This window comes from Charadrius vociferus, unplaced genomic scaffold, assembly GCF_000708025.1.
Source record: "Charadrius vociferus isolate BGI_N301 unplaced genomic scaffold, ASM70802v2 scaffold390, whole genome shotgun sequence".
Lineage (NCBI taxonomy): Eukaryota > Metazoa > Chordata > Aves > Charadriiformes > Charadriidae > Charadrius > Charadrius vociferus.
Window position 1 is genome coordinate 721,377 of NW_009646433.1, and position 22,362 is coordinate 743,738.

Here is a 22,362-nt window from a genome sequence, read left to right on the forward strand (position 1 = left end):
CAGGGCAGAGCAGAGGGGGAGGATGACCTCCCTCGACCTGCTGGCCACACTCTGCTTGATGCACCCCAGTATGCCATTGGCCTTCTTGGCCACCAGGGCACATTGCTGGCTCAGCTCATGGGCATCCTGTTGTCCCCCAGGACTCCCAGGTCCCTTTCCACAGTGCTGCTCTCCAGGAGGTCAGCCCCGAACCTGTACTGGTGCATGGGGTTATTTCTCCCCAGATGCAGTACCCTACACTTGCCCTTGTTGAACTTCATAAGGTTCCTCTCCACCCAACTCTCCAGCCTGTCCCGGTCACGCTGTATGGCGGCACAGCCTTCTGGTGTGTCAGCCACTCCTCCCAGTTTAGTGTCATCAACAAACTTGCTGATGGTACACTCTATGCCTTCATCCAGGTCATTGATGAATATACTGAACAGGACTGGATGCAGTACTGACCCCTGAGGGACACCATTCATTACTGACCTCCAACAGGACTCTGCACCACTAACCACAACCCTCTGAGCTCTATCTGTCAGCCATATACGGCTGATCAGAAGAAAACTATTTTTGCAATGAGCTGCTTGGCTCCCCACTTGGGGAGCCTTCTATGAATTCCTTGAAATGGTCAGATGTATAGTTTTACAATTCCTATGAACAGTATGTGGATTCTGCTGAACTTTTCAAGCCATCTTCAAGCCCTCCAAGTTAGGTCTATGCTTCACAGTTGGTAGGAATAACGTCTCCTCCCCTCCAGAACGCCTGGCTGAATCAACCCGGTCTCACCATTAAGCTTGAGCATGGAGAAGATGCCAGTCTGCCCAGTGCTGAGATTCCCTAGCAAAGCTGGCGTCATCCTCATTTGATCAGCTTTGTGGCCATCTCATTTCGTCTTCCCTACTGGAACGTAGGGAAAACTTGAAACGTAGTGGAACCTCCTCTTCAATGACAGCGTGCACGGGCATGTTGAAACTTTGAATATAAAGTGAGATTCCCTGAAAATTTTTCCTATCGGTTACTAAGCTTGTTTCTTTGAAATACACCTGAAGAGGTAGGACTACACTATTTTTGTCTGGCAAGACAAGCAACTCTTAATGTTATAGAAAATAGTCTATTTGCTGTCATAGTTCTCCTCCTTGGGTGTCCAAAATTCATGGTACTCCCAATGAGGTCACTGCAGAGCTTGTACGACTGCACCACAGCAGCTACCTCACCTTGAAATCCCACCTCTGACAGTTGTTTCCTTTTCTGTAGGTTTTCTAAATAATGGTAGCGAACTCAAACCAACTAGTCAAGTCTCTTCAGCCGTTTCCAAACACAAACTCCTATAAATCTCTATAAGTAATTTCCTAAATGTGTTGGCTTTCGATGATGCAGAATTCTAAGAACTGAAGCCTGTTAGATGCAGGAATTGTAGGTGCCCCTTTAATTTCTCAAATTTCTGCTTGTAATATCAAGAATCAAGAGTTACAGCCTTTTAAAACTGTTTATTTTAAGCTAAATCAAGAAATTATCTTTTCATCCATAGTCATCTTCCACGATTCACTTATCCCTGCTTACCAAAAAACAACCCATGATTTTGAGTTCATTATGTGACAAAATCTGCTCCAAACCAATTCTGCTTTTTCGGTGACTACTTGTTACACTATCCTAGACAGGAATTGCTGGGATTTTCCATTTTCAGTAGCAATCATTTTTCTCTCCTCTCTGGAAATTTACAGTCATTTATAACGACACAGATCCAGAAATCTCTCTTTCCACAAAAACCTTCCGTATTTATGCTATTCCGGTCTAAACACATCCATATCCAAACACACCCACGAGTCCCTTCGTTACTACTCCTTTGCTGTCTTCTTCAAAGTGATTTTGACCCAAAACAGATATCCATGCTGGACACCTCCTCCTTATTAGCTTCCAGTCTATTGAATCTCTATGAAATCAATCCCTATTACCTTAATCATATTTTTCTCCAGCTCTGTTTCATGGGTGGCTGCTCCTCCAACTTTCTGTTTTCAGGATAAGCCCGTGATTCACTCTGCTCGGAGCGGGGAGCCGTTTGCCCTCTCCGGTTCCTTGCATGAGCCCTAGTTTTGCAACAGATTCCTTGCAGAATGTCCCGTAACAGCTGCAAAATCTCCTTTCTTCTCACAGTCACAACCTGGGTTTCTTCACAGATTTCAGTTCTTGGCTGGAGCTAGGTGTTCCTCCTTGCTTCTTCATCTTCAGGAACGGTCTGCTGCTTATGTTCGTTGCCCAGCACAACAAACCTATTGCTTTATGCCTTTTTCCCCTCTGCTAGCTCATGCTTCCCCCTCTCTTCATGATCGTTACCTTTCAAGTAGCTATGGTCCTTATCAAGACATCTGCCAGCCACTGATGTCTCAGCTGGCATCTGCACTGCTTTAGGTGGTGTCTGCAATACTTCAGGTTCTACGTGCATCCACTTCTCCATGTCTTCAAAATCAATCTAAACTCCAGAATAATTTCCAGTTGTAACCCAAACTCTTATGCTTTCTCCTCCATGAACTACAGCATGTGATATATTGTCTGTACACAGCCTCCAGCTCAAGGACCACGTGCACTGATGTTCAGTAATTTCCGTTCCCTGAATAAATATACTCCTGTTGCTATCAACATCCCGTTACATTTTCCTCCTTCTTATTACCTTAGAAGAACAGACCACACCTTCCCTGTTTTCTGCCTCACATTTACTGACACTCACCACTTACTGGCTTCCTACATCTAGGCAAATACGGTATCAACAGACTGAGCTAAAGCACTCATTTAACACACTAAACGCTCACATTCACGTTTCTCCTATGCCATACATGCTAGTACCAAAAAATACGACACAGACTCTACGTGAAATAGTTCACCCAGTTTAAAAAACCAACCAAATTAAAAGTTCAGTGCTGAGCCTGTATCTTCTTCACTGTTGAGTTCAGATTATTGCTGAAGGATATCTTTCTCAAGGTTCATAGAGTTATACAATAGTTGTGGTTGGAAGGGACTTTTAAAGGTCATCTGGTTCAACCTCCCCTGCAGCTAGCAGGGACATCTTCAACTAGATCAGGTAGCTCAGAGCCCCATCCAACCTGACCTTGAATGTTTCCAGGGATGGGGCATCTACCACCCCTCTGGGCAACCTGGGCCAGGGTTTCATCAGACTCATTGTAAAAAAATTCTTCCTTATATCTAATATGAATCTTCCCTCTTTTAGTTTAAAGACCCCTTGTCTTACCGCAACAGGCCCTGCTAAAAAGTTTGTCCCCATCTTTCTCATAAGCCCCCTTTAAGTACTGGAAGGTCGCAGTAAGGTCTCCCCAGAGCCTCCTCTTCTCCAGGCTGAACAACCCCCAACTCCCTCAGCCTGTCCGCATAAGAGAGGTGCTCCAGCCCTCGGATCATCTTCATGGCCCTCCTCTAGTCCATGTCCTTCTTATGTTGGGGGCCCCAGAGCTGGATGCAGTACTGCAGGTGAGGTCTCACCAGAGCGGAGTAGAGGGGCAGAATCCCCTCACTCGCCCTGCTGGCCATGCTGCTTTTGATGCAGCCCAGGATATGGCTGGCCTTCTGGGCTCTGAGTACATGTTGTCGGCTCATATCCAGCCTTTCATCCACCAGTACAGCCCCCAAGGCCGCTCTCAATCCCTTCATCCCCACCACTGATACCCCCGTTGCCCCGATCCAGGTGCAGGACCCTTCACTTAGTTTTGTTGAACCTCATGAGGTTCACATGGGCCCACTTCTCAAGCCTCTCCAGGTCCCTCTGGATGGCCTCCAGTCCCTCAGGTGTGTCAACAGCACCACACAGCTTCATGTTGTCTGCAAACTTGCTGAGAGTGCGCTCGATCCCACTATGTTATTGATGAAGACATTAAGCAGTACTGGTCCCAGTGGGGACCCCCGAGGTCTGGACACCACTCGCCACTGATCTCCACCCAAACATCGAGCCGTAGACCACAGCTCTCTGGATAAGACCATCCTTACCTACCAAACAGTCCACCCATCAAATCCTTATCTCTCCAATTGACAGAAAAGGATGTTCAAGTCTCCGATTGTTCGAGAGCAATATTTATTCATTCACATGGGAGTGAAATGCAGCATAATCTGACATTAAGCCTTAGCAAAGTCAGCTGAAATTTCTCCTACAGTTTGGTTGGAGCCGGATGATCAGCTTCATCTCACCTCCTGTGTGGTGGAGATTGCTGATGAAGCAAGAGAGCGTTAAGGACCAAATCCCACTGAAATTCATTATTCTGGTGAAGGAAGTGACTTAAAAAGATAACTGCAAGACGGAAAGAACGTCAACGTTGTCCTTCATAACAAATATTTTCATGACAAGGACAAGTGGGAACAAAATGCCTTAAAGTCTGTGGGAGACATCAAATGCTGCACTGCAGGTTGTTTGCTTTGTTAGATCATGACTGCTCATTTCTACATCAGAAAAGGATGCTGAAAATCCATTTTTTCAATGCATATCTACACAGCTTTGCAAGAAATAGCTGTACTACTACTATTTGGGTGGTTGTGGGGTGTTTTTGTGACTGTAACGGTCTTGTTTCACATGGAAATTAAAAAGCAAGGCAGCACTGACATCGTGCAAGTTTGGTAATTAAGGACCCATCATGTTTGGCTTTCCTCATGGCATTTGCAACTCTCACTGCTTCACCCCTGTAGCATTTTAATATGTATGTTTTGAATTTCAGAAATGATTTTAGGCAAACCATTTCACCTTTTCATGCTTAAGCAACGTCTCATCTCAAACCCAACTCACCTAGAGCTTGCTTGGTGGCCTGCCTCAACCCTATAAAGAAAGTTTCCTGTATTATTACCCTTAAAATCCTCCAGCGACTGAAACAGCCTGACAATTGCTCACAATATTGCCAAATCCAGAGACCAGTCTTCCATCTCCCTTAGGAATAACTTGCTGTGATACCGAGGTGGGACTCTTACAGTTCAAGTGTTAATTAGATGGAAGCATGGCAGCTGTATTAGCCGCGTGGCTCTCGGGTGTTCTGTGGAACAATTTTTGGATGTCTTGGGAATAACAGAATCATAGAATGGTTTAGGTTGGAAGGGACCTTGAAGATCATCCAGTTCCAACCCCCCTGCCATAGGCAGGGACACCTCCCACCAGCCCAGGTTGCTCCAAGCCCCGTCCAACCTGGCCTTGAACACCTCCAGGGATGGGGCAGCCACAGCTTCTCGGGGCAACCTGGGCCTGGGGCTCATCGCCCTCGTGGTGAAAAATTTCCTCCTGATATCCAATCTAAATCTCCCTTCTTCCAGTTTGAAGCCATTCCCCGTCATCCTATCACTTCATGCCCTTGTAAAAAGTCCCTCCCCAGCTTTCTTGTACGCCCCCTTCAGATACTGGAAGGCCGCAATAATGTCTCCCTGGAGCCTTCTCTTCTCCAGGACGAACAACACCAACCCTCAGCCTGTCTTCATAGCAGAGGTGCTCCAGCCCTTGGATCATCTTCGTGGCCCTCCTCTGGACCCACTCCAACAGGTCTGTTTCTGTCCTACGCTGGGGGCTGCAGAGCTGGACACAACACTTCAGGTCTCACCAGAGTAGAGTAGAGAAGAAGACTTTTACAAGGAAGCTGGAAGAGTTACCCTGATGACAAGATAATGCCAATGGGTAATATTAACGCCTGCTGTCAGTAAGACTGTTTCTCAGAGAAACAGATTGACTGTTAAGGAAATGATATTTTCCTGTAACTTGCTCTTTGAAATTGTGACATCAATTCCGCTGAAACGTTGCAGATCGAGACACGCAGAGAGCATGAAAATTCCTGCTTCAATACTTCCAGTTTGAAGCCATTCCCCGTCATCCTATCACTTCATGCCCTTGTAAAAAGTCCCTCCCCAGCTTTCTTGTACGCCCCCTTCAGATACTGGAAGGCCGCAATAATGTCTCCCTGGAGCCTTCTCTTCTCCAGGACGAACAACACCAACCCTCAGCCTGTCTTCATAGCAGAGGTGCTCCAGCCCTTGGATCATCTTCGTGGCCCTCCTCTGGACCCACTCCAACAGGTCTGTTTCTGTCCTACGCTGGGGGCTGCAGAGCTGGACACAACACTTCAGGTCTCACCAGAGTAGAGTAGAGAAGAAGACTTTTACAAGGAAGCTGGAAGAGTTACCCTGATGACAAGATAATGCCAATGGGTAATATTAACGCCTGCTGTCAGTAAGACTGTTTCTCAGAGAAACAGATTGACTGTTAAGGAAATGATATTTTCCTGTAACTTGCTCTTTGAAATTGTGACATCAATTCCGCTGAAACGTTGCAGATCGAGACACGCAGAGAGCATGAAAATTCCTGCTTCAATAGTTACACCTGATTAAGCCAAGAGCTTGTCTTGTAATAGAAAATATTAGGCAACCTTAATGCCATGCATCACTCCTCCTTTGGCACAGAATAGCTTCCGACCGCAGGTAAAGCCGACTTCCAGTTTCCATTGTTACTTTGCGTATAACTCAACGTGCACATTCACCGTGACCACCATAACAAACTAAATGTTGTAATGTTCTGTGTGTCTGGATAGGAAGAAATGTTATTTTTCCTCATTAGCGGAACAGCATCTGCACAATTTTCCAAATTTACAGAAGTCCTAGTAGATTTTCTCCGTATTAAAATTAGCTTCTACAGCTATTTGCATGGGTATAAAACATTAATCTAAGAGAAAAGCTCTAAGAAGAAAGTCAGAACTGGTCAGGACATAGGACAACCTTCCTTGAACTATAAATAGCATTACTTTTCTTGCACTATAAATAGGATTCTTATAAATAGTGTTACTCTGCTACTAATTGCAGAGCATTACTAGAATCTCTGGTATAGATTAACTGCAGCTTCATCAGTTTAAATTTAACTTGTACTTCCTTACTATTTCAAGGGCATCATATACCGAGGAGGCGGCACAAGAGACAAGCAAAGAAACAGTCTGTAAAATGATCAGGGACGACTGACTCTGCAATTATTAGTTATTTGGGGGTTTTAACACTTACAGTGCCAAACAAAAACATCCCTTACAGAAGTGTTCAGAAGAAAATGCATAAATTACTTGTTGCTTTGTATTTCTCTGAATTATGTCTTGCTAAATGCTCTAATTATGTCAATTCTTCTTTTCTTTGTCCCACAGAACCGTAAGGGATAGCGTGTCTTTTATCTGCCGGGCTGCCTCGCTTGTGTATGAGAGAGAAAACCACTCAGCTGACAGTCCCTGACGTTCGCCATCTGTTTTCAATGGATAGACTATCATTTTTTTTAATTGATCATAAACAAACTAACATATCAGAACGCATCAGGACTTTTGAAGCACTATTCCCCAGTTCGGCCATTACAGAACACCAGATTTCTAGAAATGGAGGACTGCGGGATAACTGAAAACAAAACACTTGTGTCAAAGCAGGACTGAGTGTATATAGATCATCCCTATGAGATACCTGAGCATCTCTCATATATTTCATCAGAACATAAGAAGGGCTTCAGAGGTCACTCCTAACCCAGCATCTGACCTTTGACGTTGTCTTGCATCAAGGCTATGAAGAACTCTTCCCTTGAACTCAGGGAAGAGTTCAAGGACAGAGCAAGCATTTGTGATATCTGCCTCGGTACTCTCCTACAGCCTTTCTGAAAGTTCCTGGCCCAGAGGTAGGTCCTACATATTTAAACAATCCAATGGATTTCTTTTCCTTTTGGATGCTTGCAAACTCTTCTTGTTTTCTTACAGCTCTGCGAGCGATCCCCACGTGAAAAGCCACCTCCTTTCGGCTTTCGCTTCCCTCCTGCAGGTTTCTTTGGGGTCTCGCACTGGGGGAGACACTGAAAAGTCAATCTGCATTTATCCTACCCGCCTCTCTCATGGTTTCACAGAGCTTTACTACACTGCCTTGGAAGGATTCCCGTGGAAGATTCACCCATATCTTTTGATGGTCTATGCCAGTGCTTCTGTGCCCTCACAACCAGAAAACCACCCCAAGAGTCATGTTGAATTTTCAAGGCAACACTCGGGTTTTTTTAATCCCATTCCCAACAATTGTAGAGAGACGTTGAATTCGCAGCACCGTTTTCTAGAGCCCACGCATTTATTTTCTTGATTAAAATCCCCCAATTCCTTCAATGTCCCTATATAAGACATTATTTTACTCTTCTGATCTCCTCTACCTCCTTTGAGCTGCAGAGCTTCAAGGAGGGCTACGTCCCTTGGACGTGGGCTCTCTGTCCCCACATGGACTAGAATAACATCATCTTGCTCTAACATTTGCCAGAAGCTTGATGCCTTTCATGACATTTTACCGACACGAACTCAATCTATCTTCCACCATAATGCCTGGATCCGTTTCCACAGTAATGCTGTCTCCCCATTTATTTCAATTTTGTCTCTCTGCGCTTCTTATTTGTCTGCATTTGTCACTACTGAGTTTTGTCTTATTGACTTAGGAGGACCTTCCCTCTACTTCATCAAGGACACTTATATACAGTGACCGTATTCCTCAAAATTAAACGATCTCTCTGGAGAAAATGATCAAATTAAAAACTCTAAAAAGTGCCAACTAGAGATAGAGCCTACCCCAAAGCAGGAAAATGATGTACTTACTCTCTGTCTATGACCAGACAAGTTACCGCTTCAGCTGCGATGACGTTGGCTGTTCTGACATCCTCCCTGAAAGAAAAAAAAATACATTTACTAAGTAAGCTGTATTATTTTCGCGATAATCTTATTCATTTCCAAAGATATGGCATTCTTAAAGCACTTCAAGAATAAATGTCTGGGCTTCACAGCTTCTTCCCTATAGTGATTTGATGTTCATCATCCACACCGGCATCAAGCACGCAGAAGCTAAAAACCATGTGTGAGTGGGGAAAAAAGAAACAGGTTCCCCATGTAAAAAAGACATCCAGCCACACATCAGCCCACGCTTTTCATCTGCTTTAGGCAAAGTCTCGCTTCTTCCTATGCACGTTTGCAAACAGAAACAGTTTTATCAACATATTAGCTATTTGCATAGATTTATTCCTGAACATTTAGACTTCTGCTCATGTCCTTCTTCCCCCAAACCTACATAATAGCTCAGCGTTGGAACACGAAGCATCTAGTTGAGTGGGACGTCAGCTCTGCTACTCCGAGCAGGTACAACGTATAGGGCAGGCTTTAGGACTCGCTATGCATTTGCCGTCTGAGCACGGAGGAGGCTGGGACTATGCCTATAAAAGGGGCCTGATCAGGAAGGAGCTTTGGAACGGTCTCGGCATTAAAACACCACGCTGGTACTTTTCCCCAGCTTTTCAGAAATTAAAAATACTGCGCTTAGAATTTTTTTTCTGTATCTTCACTACCAATTGTTTTCTGTTCTCCCTTTCCCCACCCCACCGAGAATTTGGCCGCGGCCAACCCGAGCTATAAAATACAAAGGTAATTCATTTTAATCAGACAGGTTCAGCGTTTCGTCAGGGTTTAAGAGATGCCATTGCGTTTTCTGTGTTGGCCAAACAAACGTACAGGATTTAGGGTCGCTGTTGTATTCAAATTCACTCCAAACCTTTCCACGGATGAAGGGTAAGTGAATTACAGGCAAAAGAGACCCACCTCTTTCAAACACACCAAATTCGTTTAGACTGGAAACCCACTGTATGCTTCCACTGAAGCAGAAAATGAGATTTAAAAATGCTGTTAGAAATAGCAGTTCCCCTGTTCAAAGACTGGAGGTGTTAAAGGAGGAATATAGTAAAAAAAAAATGGGTGGTGCATGTGCACTCACACAGGAGTGTGCGATTCCTCTTTGCGGTAATCATTAATTAACTTTAATTTCTTTTCAGCTATCTTTACTTTGACGTCTTTAAAACAGGGCAAGCAGCAATACAAATGAAAGAAACATGAATATTCAAGCCTACATGCAAATGCTGTCTTTGAGTCTATTTTCAATGAAATTAAGTGTGTATTAGTGCTAATTTATCCATACCGATAAACAAAAAAAACCCTCATCCTGCAAATACCGAATGAAGGGACCGATGGGGGAAAGCAGCTTTGTGTTCCGCATTCTCAACTGATTGGAAGTGGGTTTATCAACCTCGCATGCTCTTGTGTTAGGGGGTGTCTACCAATAAGGCTGCAAGCAGGATTAAAAATCTCATCAAACTTCTAAAAACAGAAGGAAAAAATCAACATATTATCGGTTCTGTACAAATGTTAAACCTTTACGCGCATCAGCTGTGAAATACAAGACATACTCGGACTCCCAAACACCGCCAACACCTCACATGGGCTTAAAAATGACAAACATACCTAGGGCCATGCCACCCGTCTACGAGTTAACCTCAGTCACCTTCGCGCAAAATAAAATTGTCAGTCCACGTTTTGAAAGGTAGTATTTCAACAGGCGGCCGTCAGCTACAGCACATGGCATTAAATGCTACGAGTAATTATTAGAAGCGCACGGCATTAAATGCAACGAGAAATTATTAGAAGTGCACAGCATTAAACGCAGTAAGTAATCTTTAGAAGTGCAGAAATGCAGAGTATTAAATAGAAAAGTAATTATTTGAAGTGCACAGTATTAAACACAAGTAACTACTAGAAGTGCACAGCATTAAATGCAAAAGTAATGACTAAAAGTGCACAGCACAAGCAATTATCCTAAGCGCAGGGCATTAAATGCAACAAGTAATTACGAGAAGTGCACACCATCAAATGCCCCAAGTAATTAAGCGCAAGCCTCGTTTGCCAGCACTGACTCGGACACTTTCTGGACTTGCTCGCAGGATTCCTCATCGCTGCTCCCCGAGAAACAGCACTCTTCGTCAGAGGAATCGCCTTCACTTTCCGAATACTCCATCGCTACTGTTTGCCTCCACCATTTCCCCCCCCCCAGGGGACAACGCCTGCTTCCTTCCAGCCCCTCGCTGGATGTTGTCCTCCAGACGAGCTCTGGTGCTTTACTGCCTCCTCCAGCTTCAAACTTGAGGACTCGGAGAAAGGTCACAGCTGCTGCGGGGGGTTTCTAGGGTGCATCATGGGGAAATACAAGCAGGGGGTTATTTTGGAGCCAACGGAGAGGCCGCGCACAAGCGGGCACGGCTCCCACCCCGGGCACGTGCCAAAAACCCTGGCAGGAGACCTCGTACTGCTTCAGCTCCTTAACCCCGCGGTGGAATTAAGACGGCCGCATTATCCACAATCCCAAAGCTCTTCCAAAACGTGTTATCGCATCACTGAAAACACAAGTGTGTTATTTAAGAGATGAAACTCATGTATATTTTTTTTCCCTTGTAAGTTGTCGCTCAGTTCACCGCATATAACTCGGGAAGTTTCAACAATTTCATTTCTGATATGCTGCCAACAACTTAATTTAAGAACAATGATTTTTTTTTTAACTGTTTCCAGAAACTTTTCTGATAAAAGTGTATTGATCCCACTTATTTATAAAGCTGTGTTGGAAAATGCAAATATGAAAAACATAGGCAGTTTTAACCACAGATAAAGTCATATCCCTGATTTTACCTCAGGCTGTAAAAATTTAACTTCGATTTTAAAATCTTTGAGATGAGTCCCGTCTTTTTGCCTTTTTACCTTCCTACATCCTCTAACTCATTGGAGTCCTGCCCCGACACCGGCTCTCCTACCACACCTAACCCCTTAATAATGCTGATATAATTCTTCAAATAAATGAAAACTATGTTTAGATGATTTAATTTAACAATATACCACCATATTTGCTTGAAACTTGCTGTTATGCGGCCAGCAAACACTGCTTGGCGTTCTTCCCAGAAGATGGACACAACTGGTGCAACCTTGGCATGACGTCTGCCCGGCTTTTGGGATCGGTCGTGTCCGTCGCCCCCCCAGACGCAGCCTCCCGGCAAAAAAACAGCATTTATTACGAGGTGCGAGTACGCTGCTGCAGGCAGTATCGCGCGTACAGCCGAGCCTCTTCTGCTCGTCTCCCCGCTGGCATTCTGTCAGTCAAAACTGATTTCAAGCTAAAATATAGTAGAGACGTTTTTAGGTCTCTAGGTAGGCAAAACCCTCTCTTTAAAGGATAGAAGATTGCCAAATTTGGGTACCGCTCCTCAGAATACGGAGAGAGAGAGATGCTGGGGTTTGAGCTATTACTGCTAAATTCAAGATAATAGCCGATTTTTCCCATTTTTTTCCCCTTTAACTTATTTCCTACTTGCCTTGTCCTAAATACTTTAAATCAACCTTATTAAAAATACTGTAACAAGGTCAAGCGTACAGGGCCAGAAAGTGGTAAAATGCATTAAAGAACTTGAATATCAGCAAATTATGAACCTCTGGACAGTCTTCCTGCGGCAAAAATTTAAAACCCACCAGGGAAGACCTAATTTTTTCTTTCCATCTTTTCACTGAAAACCCTCATTAACATCATTCTCAAGTTTAAATGACCTAAACACTCATTTGTAGAAGTCTCATGGGACTCGAGCTTTCTACTGTAGACCTCTCCCAGGCAGCAGCAGCTTCTGTAGAGCAACCGCCAAGGACCAGACACTTGACCCATCTACTCTTGGTGGCTGGTCAAGGTCCTTCAGTTACTTGGTCAAAGAAAAAAGGGTTGTCATCATCGTTTTTAGAGAAAGAAATAAAAAAAACAACCAACAATCCTAAATTTACATTTTGCTTTGGGAGTCTATGAGCCCATTTAGATAGGATGGCCATCGCTCTTCCCAAGAAACACAGTCTGATCAAGGCAGGTGTCACCTGTCGGAAGTTTTATCTGAAACGTGAGGACTACCCTTGTAGACAACGTGATCACCTAACACACATGGAAGCAAAAATGCAAGTTGCTTTTATGGTACCCTCAATTGGTACAGTTTGTGCCACTCTGCACCCTCTTTCCTACTTTTTCTCGGTAGCCATGGCTGAAGGCAAGTCAATGGCCGACCTACCGAATGGTGATGTGGTCCATCATGATTGACGGTGTAAGCCACAGTCTGTATCGGTTACCTGGTTTTATTGACTGATAGGGGAAAAACACTCCTTGTAGACTGACGTTTGGTTTCCCAACACTTCAGCTTTCTGAGAACACAACATCCATTTGCCGTTGGTTTTGACTATAAAAATACATCACCGGAATTAATAAATACAATGTCACCAACTAAACTTCTAAAAATTTTAATGTGAACCTAATAAAACGTGCAACGTGAAAAAGCTTCCCTTGAAAAGAGTTATGCCACTTAATAAAACCTATAAAATCCCCAGAGGCGTTAAAATCACACCTTCTCTAAAGGGGATGAAATACGATAGGAAAGAGATTTCACTTCGAGGTACCCCAGTTTGAAGGCACGTATCAAAACGCACACACCTGCGCTCCTGTGCAATGGATGGCTACTGGGAAACAGCAAAATTTCTTATAGAACAACATTTTGTTTTGTTCAGACAAAATGGTTTAAATATACTATTTTACAGGTTTTTTTTTATTATTCTGATATAAGCAAACCGTACGACTCGCCAAATAGGCTAGAAAATGCACCAACCCCTTCTGATAATTTATTTTATGCCATGTGAGAATATCACTAGCACTTACTTGCTGTTTCTAAAACACATTTAAACTCCCAGTGGCTCCAGCCGAAAAGTTTAAGCCCTGGCAAGAATTGCACAATAAGATTTAAAAAAAAGAGGCCTTCCTGCAAACTTCTTTTAATATTTATGAAGTTAAGGAGTCAGAGATGGTAAACAGCTCTTTCAAGACTCTGTCGGTCAAAAAAAATTCTGCTCTGTCCTTATTGTACTGACACTTCTAAAAGCAAATGAAACTCCCAACAGCAGTGGCCAAGATTACGCCGTTTTAATTGAAAATTCTCCCAACATGTCACGATGTGCTGGGAGCATTTCAGGAGGCTGTGTGAAGTCTGACCATTATTTTCTGCTTCATTTTAATGATGGATGTTACTTCATGAAAAGGGAAACACCTGAAGGGCTTCTCCTCCTTTCCAGTTTCATGAACGATGGAAAATCAAGGCCAGTTTACAGAAAAAACAATTTATTTTGGTATGAATGCAAGTGGCCTAATTTTTTAAAAAATATATATAATTTTTACAATTGTTGTATGTATTTGGGGAAACAACCGCTGTTAGAAATAATGCACTGGACTGTGACTGTGCCCTTATCTGCCTTCCCACTGCCTACAGCCCAGCCTCGAACAAGCCGTTTCGCTATCCCATTCCTGTATTTCACTATATTCCTATATTTCACTATATTCCTATATATATAATATATTCCTATATAGGAATATATTTCTACATGCATGAATATTTCCTGTATTTCACTATATTGCTAAATTTCCCTATCTGATTCTTACATTACAAGGAGAAAAATCCTTGAATTTACTATGTGATCCCCCGGGGCTACAGAGAGAAGAACCCATGCAAGAGATGGCTGCTGTTATTTTTATTGGATTATAGATCTGACATAGCGATGCTGCTGAATTAACAAGTGTTACGTTATCAGACTGCCTACGCTGATATCAGTAGATCGATACTGCCAGAAAATAGCATTAATTAAAGCGGAAGCACTACGGACCGGCACTGTCATATAGAACATGGTCATATTGAACCCGCTCCTGCCCCCTTGGAAGCGAACGGGGAGATGCAGAGGGCAAAAAGTACTCATAACACAGAGACCTTCACGCTGTATTTTTTAAAGTCGATGCAAAATCAGTGCCTGCTAACCACCTTCACGTTTATATACGCGATCACAAGCTGCCAGCGATGGAGGAATCCTAGAGAGGGTTGTGTCAGCTGAAAAATACTCGGAGAAGAGAAGGCTACGCGCTCCTCGTGATCCGAAAGCAGAGGGAAAAAAGGTCTTGCTACCACTCGACTGTGAAGCTGGCAGAAATCTGACGGTACCCACTCTTTTGGCAGTCAGCATGAGGGTCTTCCCCTTCCTGCGAGGCATAGTCAGCCTCTTCTGCTAACTCCTGGCTGCAACAATATGAAAGGGTTACGAACCACACGGGCCACGGCGTTAACAAAGAGATAAATCATTATTATCCACTTTCGGTGTATTCTCACCATATTTGATCCATAATTGATAACTGCACACTACTGAGGAAATAATCCATGACCTCTGCCGCAACTAATTTAACCCACAAGCGCTTTCCCTGAGCAGCGAGTTACTAATTTGCCATTATTTACCCCAAAAAGCCATATTAAAACCACATCAAACTGCGATGCGAGAGTTAAAGTCACACGATACACCTATTACACACAAACACCGTCAACACTGCGCTTACGCAATGTCATTTTAAACCACGCGCAAGAGGGTTCACACGGCCACAGCTAAATCTCAGGAGCAGCTAAGCTACATGACAATATCTCTAAACATATTTTATCAGTGAGTAAACCAATGTGGGAGGAGCTGGAGCGAGGCGTGTTAGATTTATACGGGCAGCAATTAGCCTCAGCGCTACCCGACCTGGCAGCTGGCTCCTCTTCAAGAATTAACGAGGCCACATCCATTCCGCCTAACGTCTTTACCATGCCGGCGTGCTCGTCAAGCCGCGCGCATGCCATCGCCGCGGAGGCCGGGATCAGGTTATCCCTTAACTGTGCCACTCGGACACCCTGCCGGCCTTAGGGGCTGTAGACGCTATATTTATACCCCAAACTTGACACAAACACAGGAGAGTCTTCAGTCAAGATTAGTGGAAGTAGTTGCCTCCACAGCAGTTTCTTACAGGGTGAGGTCCTCATGTAGCTGGGGTGTTTTCTTCCATCCTTTCAAGTATTTCTATGACTGTTGGGTTCTTCTCGCTTGTTTTTTTTTGTGTGTGCGAGCATCATGACAAATACCCTTTGTCACACTGAAGCGATGAGCAGTCTATTGAAACCACGTCTCATCGCAAGGATGTCTGGTCTATCGGCAGACAATAAGACGCTCTTTCAGTTCAGAACATTTTAAAGGGTTTATTGTGAATTCATGACTTTTTCTTTTTTTTTTTAAAAAAAGAAGAACTATATTTTAAACAATGCTCTTGTTAAATTCCTAAGCACTGTGAAGAAGGGAAGGGGAGTTGTAATGAGATTATGGATTCTCCTTTATGGATGCCAGCAGCAGGATCCAGACAACAAGCCGTGGGAGCTATTCTGTGATTCCATGATTTTTTTTCACTACCACTTGTCCTTGGCTGATGTGACCAGCCTCCACCACCAAGCCTACTGGCTATCAAATCCCAACTCCCCCATACTTCAGGTCGCTGCAATCCCACCTAAGGCACGTGGTTTGCACCGTACTCTTGTCTACCTCTTCCCATGGCAAATGCAAGTGGACCTGAGTGCTCCCACCCCGGTGACTGTGCCCATCTTACCTTCCTCCACATGTTACAGATTCCTCTGGGTCTGCCCATCTCTTCTTCACTCTGCAGACCAAATTCACTGCATCCCTCCTTTGATGGATCCTTTGACTTTCTTCCATACTACCCAAATGTTGTCATTGATGACAAGGACTTAAGTTTATATTAATAAAATAAAGAGCGCGTCATTGCCCTGAGTGCACCAGTAGGTTATAATGGCCCTGAGCAGCCTCACTGGTACCTTCAGCCACATCATGGACCTGTTGGAGCGCATCCAGACGAGGGCCATGAGGATGATCCGAGGGCTGGAGCACCTCTCCTATGAGGAGAGGCTGAGAGAGTTGGGGCTGTTCAGCCTGGAGAAGAGGAGGCTCCAGTGACCCCTTATTGCGGCCTTCCAGTCCCTAAAGGGACTCCAGGAGAGCTGGGGAAGGACTTTTTACTTGGGCATGTAGTGACAGGACGAGGGGGAATGGCTTCAAACTGGAAGAGGGCAGGGTTAGATTAAACATTAGGAAGAAATTTTTCACTCTGAGGGTGGTGAGGCACTGGAACAGGTTGCCCAGAGAAGCTGTTGAGGCCCCATCCCTGGAGGTGTTTAGGGACAGGCTGGACATGGCATAGGACAACCTGGTCTGGTGGGAGGTGTCCCAGCCCATGGCAGGGAGGTTGGAACTCGATCATCTTCAAGGTCCCTTCCAACCTAAACCATTCTATGATTCTATGATCTTCTGCCTGCGGTCCAGAAGCTCAGCCTGGGACCCTCAGTTGTAGGTACGGACTTGTCTCTTGTCTTCTCCCTGGCCCTATTTCTTTGATGGACATTGGATCTACAATGTAGACAGCTTGTGTCCCATCTCCTGGATTCACCATGCCTGACGCTGCAGCCTTGTTTCCAGCCCTGTCTCTGCCCATCTCCTGCTGCTCCTGGCATGACTCTCTGGGTGGACCTGGGACCTAGGACACTCTGTCCTCGTGTCCAGGAGTGCAGGAGCACCCTGTTACCAGCACCTACTTCAGGACACAGTTTCACTCAGAATGGAATTCACTTGGCTAATTACAGTGAACCCTTTCTTGTATTTGCTGCATGAAAGGTCATGCCAATAATGGGAACAAAAGCACCACGAAAGTGGCCAAACCCTTCGTTTTGGACTAGAACAACAAAATTAACATCCTGGACAAAAACAGTTAATGATGTGAAGGACCACATTGGCACCTGTTGATGGGAGTGCAGCAAGGGAGCTGGAGATGCTTGCTGCTTCTCTTTCTTCATCGGCCTTCTAACGTCTCATTAAGTGAGGCTTCACAGATAGCTTCCAGACTAGCTAGCGGGGCTCCTGCGAGAAATCAGCGTCCTCCACAAACTTCTCAAAGCCTCCGGCTGATGCAACTAGCTCCTCTGAGGCTCTGCAAGCCTGTGCTTCCCATCCAGCTTGTGCTTTCATTTGAGCACTGCTCTAAACCGTAGCACGGAGACACTTGACCCAAATTTCAGCCAGCTGGAGTGGGTGCCAGAAGCACTCAGAATTGCTACGGAGACTAAATCAGCCCACGCTGGGCCCCACACCACCACACTCGACTCCTCCGATGGTCAGGTTAACTCCCACGAAGCCAAGTAGAGCATCCCCCTGCAACATCACGGCCTGCAGCGCTGACATGCTGCTGGGGCCCCATTTCAGTCTGCGTACTCAAAATTTCTTGTTCTGTACATTATTTTATGGCGGGAACAGCACAGAAGGGAAAACTATGGGCCAAGTTTATCATCAATAAAGATATAAACCTGCTCATTTTCTTCAGTCTTACTTTCTGCTTTCTTATTTTCTCCTTTCTGTGCCCGGAGTGATGGAGCAGATTTTATACTTCGGCTCTGTGATGACCTTAAACCGATCTAAGATATATCAAACCTCCTGCAGGCTTAGTTTTTGGGTAGATCAGTGCAACTCACTCCACAGGCAGTAACCACTAGTGCTAGGGAGAGGGAACATGGTGGGAAGACGTGGCCAAGAGGGGATGGGGAAGTTCAGGACCAGTCTCTGGCACAAACACAGCCATACGTTCATTTAAGGTCACTCTATAACCGCATCCTACATCACGTGTGCTGGCCTAGAGGATACGCATGGCCAAACCTTCATCCCCATCGAAGGTATGAAGGTGGGACTGGAAATTCCTCCATCTTTCTGACGCTCAGTTTGCACTCCCTCTGAATTTCATCACTGAAGCAAAGACTGACTAATGAGGAAACCTGCCAAGCTCCGGAAAGGTTGCATTTCTAATATAAACCAGCACAATATAACTGCTTTAAAAACGCTTTTAAAAAACGAAGTGAAAAAACAAAAGATGCGAAAGAACGCTCACAAGAAACCTCTTTTTCATCCCTTAACAAAGTATTCGTAGACCATTATGAACAATCTCACTAGTAAATAAAGAAGGATACAGTAAATTTAAAAAACTATTGCTAAAACCCCCTTGATTATGCTCTGTCACCGCTAATATATTTACCAAAAATATGCCAAACCCAGTTACGTAATGTCTGGAGAGCAGCATAGAAAAGAAAGCGAAAAATCCCAAAAATCGATTTGTTGCAGCCCAAGGAGAAGCAAAAAAAACTTTGGAGGAGCACTGAAAAAGCCGAAAAGAGATTTCACGCTCCACCTACACCGAGCCCAGATGAGCCGGGGAGAGTCCTTTCAAGGCAGCAGTCACAACCTTCATTCAGTGACCGCAACACATAAGAAACCACAACTGAAACCAAACATAACCCTGAAGTTGCTGATATTCCAGGCAGTCCTATCCAACTCATAACAGGAACTTCGCCGCAGATTGAAAAAAACACTCCAGAACTCAGTTTGTGGAAAAACGTGCTGTCGGATGGCGGTGCAGAGTATCGCACCGCTCTTCTGCTGGTGACGCAGCTGCGCGGCACACAACTTCATCTGCATGGCATTTTACACGTATGCAGTTAATGCTAATTACTGCGGAGGTGGATGGATTTATTTTTCTAAAACTCTTTCGGTAGGAAATGATTGGCCACGTCTGAAAGCTGAATTGCACTCGAAATGCATATGGTGCTTTGTGGATGGTACCGACTCTCCACTTTTCCCAACGAATCTGCGCTCGCGTCCTATAAAAGCGGAGGACATGACACCTAAGCACTCACCAATGCACAGAGAGAATCATGTTTTCGGCTTTCTTACGTATTAACTCAGGTGCGGCTGCCTTTGCCTTCAGGAAATATCCCGAACTCCAGCTAGACTGGGGTTCTTTTGTGTGTATAGAAACAGGATCTAACCCATAAATTAATTTACATTCTAATTTTCATGGTCCCTTAGTTGAGATGACAGACATTGTCCCACTGCTTTTACATTCCCCTTTTACCATTCTTCTTCATGCTAAAGGTTTTGTATGGCATATCATGATTTTTATTGGGTTGGGTTTTTTTTTTATCTTGCAATCTTCTGGTGGAAAATTTCCATGATTTTCGAGGATAAAACCTTTAATTTCATTTTGGGATCACTTTCTTTCTTTTCACTATACTAAGGGATGGTAATACACTGACTTTTTTTTTTTTTTTTTTATCCCCGTTAATACACAGAACTGGACCTTAAGTTCAGACTCTAAATCACTTTTGATTTCTGGGTCTGTGGAGTCAGGGCTGAACGTAGATTCCTAACAGAGCTGGATTTCCCATGAGTACTGGAGCTGTAGGGCAATGGGACCACCTCCTGGAGATCCTAATTTCTGGATCTGGACATCAGCTGGAGCTGGCAGTAATTTCCTGAACCTAATGGATGACAAAGTCCATTCTCCTGCTATTCAGATATGCCATATAATACCTTCCATCAACTTAAGAGATTGCAATTAAAATCAGTTTTGTCAGCATAGCCATTGAGGATGCTTCCAGAACTCGTTTCCTTATTGCTTAGTCGTTTCCTTATTGCTTAGTCAGCTTTTTCTCTTTCCCAGTCTAAATTAACTTATCGCAAGCTTAAATCTAAACCAATGGACCAAAACCATCCTCAAGTTAAAATAATTGTTTTCTTCCCCTTTATATACAACCCCCCCAAACCTTCTCAGATTGTATTTCAACCAATCAAGGTCTCCTAACTTTTTGTCTTAAGCTCTCTTGGCTTCTCTGTACCCAGACCAGCACGAAATCAATCCCCCGTGAACATAAGTATCCTCAGTGGTCTGGAATACTCCAGACCACATCTCACTCGGGTTTTTGTACAACAGTACAAATATTGTCCTGATCCCACCGAATCCACCTCTGAGTGTCTCCTAACAACTCCATCGCACGTTGTTTAATGTCTGCATCTGCACGTGGTGCCACATACAAGTCCAGAACCTGCTGTGGTTCCCTTGGCCAAAAATAGGGTTCTCCTGCACAGCCACAACGTCCAGCATTTCCCTTCAAGCCTTCGCAACGAATTTGGAAAGAAAGGGTAATGAAAGATTGTATAACATTGCCGTGTTCCAGCTTATAGCTCCCTGAACGGCCCCACTGCTTCTGATGCCTCGTGTTCTCCCCACCGACGGCACCTGTGACTTGATAGATTCACATGTCCTGTTTCAGGAACTAGACCGATCTGAGCTTGAGGATGGAGATAATGAGGTCCCTTAAGTCTGAATCTTCTTTCTTTTTAAAGCTTTGATTACCTTTTATTTGTCATAATTCTACACCTTCACCTTCATCTTAGCCTAGAGTCACAGCACGGCCAGCTTTACCAACCACCTCCCCTCCAGTGCCTATTCCTCTTTTAGTAAAAAACCGTAATAAAATTATCAAGGTTTGACTCGATAAACCCAAACAAAAATCTTGCAGTTGCTAGGCCTGATGTGACTTCAGTCACGAGACAGTTTAATGAAGAAAACAACATCTGGCCCTGCTTGGAGGAGCAGAGCGAACTAGAGCTTAAACTTGAAAAAGAGCCTATTCTTCAACTCAGAAAGATTACTGGTCTTCAACAATACATCGCACACATAGGACGCGACATGTCCCTGCCCCAGGATTTTGCAGATCTCATTTTCCAGAATATATTTCCTTAGAAAAGGCGAACAAAGCAAGGAACTACAGAGCAAGCATGTAAGATACGGTGTTTGACTCTCCATGACTCTCTGCTCTACCCACCACCTGCAGAAAAGCATCAAAATGAACTCTGATAAACACACCCTTACAAAAGGCATAATCCCTCATATTTACTATCTGAAAATATTGCAACTGCTAGATTATTCTGATAAAAATGACTTTCTTTAAAAAAAAAAAGGGCAACTTTAAATTGAGTTTTGTAGAACTGCCACGTCTAAGAGAATTACAAACGGCGCCTGTGACCAGCTCTTCTCTGTTGCCATCAGAACCCTACCCAAGGAATCGAACTGACGCGGAAAGAAATGAATTCGTTTCTGGCCCCGCTGGGGGTGACACTTCTCTGACCTACAGGAAATTATGCTGCTGGGAGTATGATAGAAGCGTTAAGGGAGCAATTAGGGTTGTCACCTAGCATATTCCCAGGAGGAAAGTGATGGATCCTCATTCCGGGCCTCGTCTCCTACCAACGGCGGCATGTTGATGAATATTGCTATTGCTTTGAACAACTCCAACAAAAGGTATTTTATCGCAGTGACAGGCGCTGGCCTCAATGACACAATGTTATACCAGCTCTTTCGTACTGCGGAGCGGCCAGCCATCTTCTGAGTGGACATCCACCACCCTGACATGATGGATTTCATTGCTTTGAGGGTTTCAAGGGCTAGTTTTGTATGATTTTATGAGTTTCGTACGACACGTGCTGATTAATACCTGAATATCATAGAATCATAGAATGGTTTAGGTTGGAAGGGACCTTGAAGACCATCCAGTTCCAACTCCCCTGCCACAGGCAGGGACACCTCCCACTAGACCAGGGTGCCCAAAGCCTGTCCAACCTGTGAATATTGCTATTGCTTTGAACAACTCCAACAAAAGGTATTTTATCGCAGTGACAGGCGCTGGCCTCAATGACACAATGTTATACCAGCTCTTTCGTACTGCGGAGCGGCCAGCCATCTTCTGAGTGGACATCC

At 44.3% G+C, this 22,362-nt stretch overlaps 1 protein-coding gene across 1 annotated transcript in view; it reads right to left on the bottom strand.

Annotated features, from left to right (window-relative positions):
• Positions 1–22,362, bottom strand: part of PRKG1 (protein kinase, cGMP-dependent, type I) — a 517,290-nt gene that overhangs the window by 71,979 nt on the left and 422,949 nt on the right. Inside the window, exon 9 of the mRNA XM_009881637.1 lies at positions 8,589–8,654. Coding sequence (XP_009879939.1) covers positions 8,589–8,654 — 66 coding nt within the window. The remainder of the gene's footprint in view (positions 1–8,588; positions 8,655–22,362) is intronic.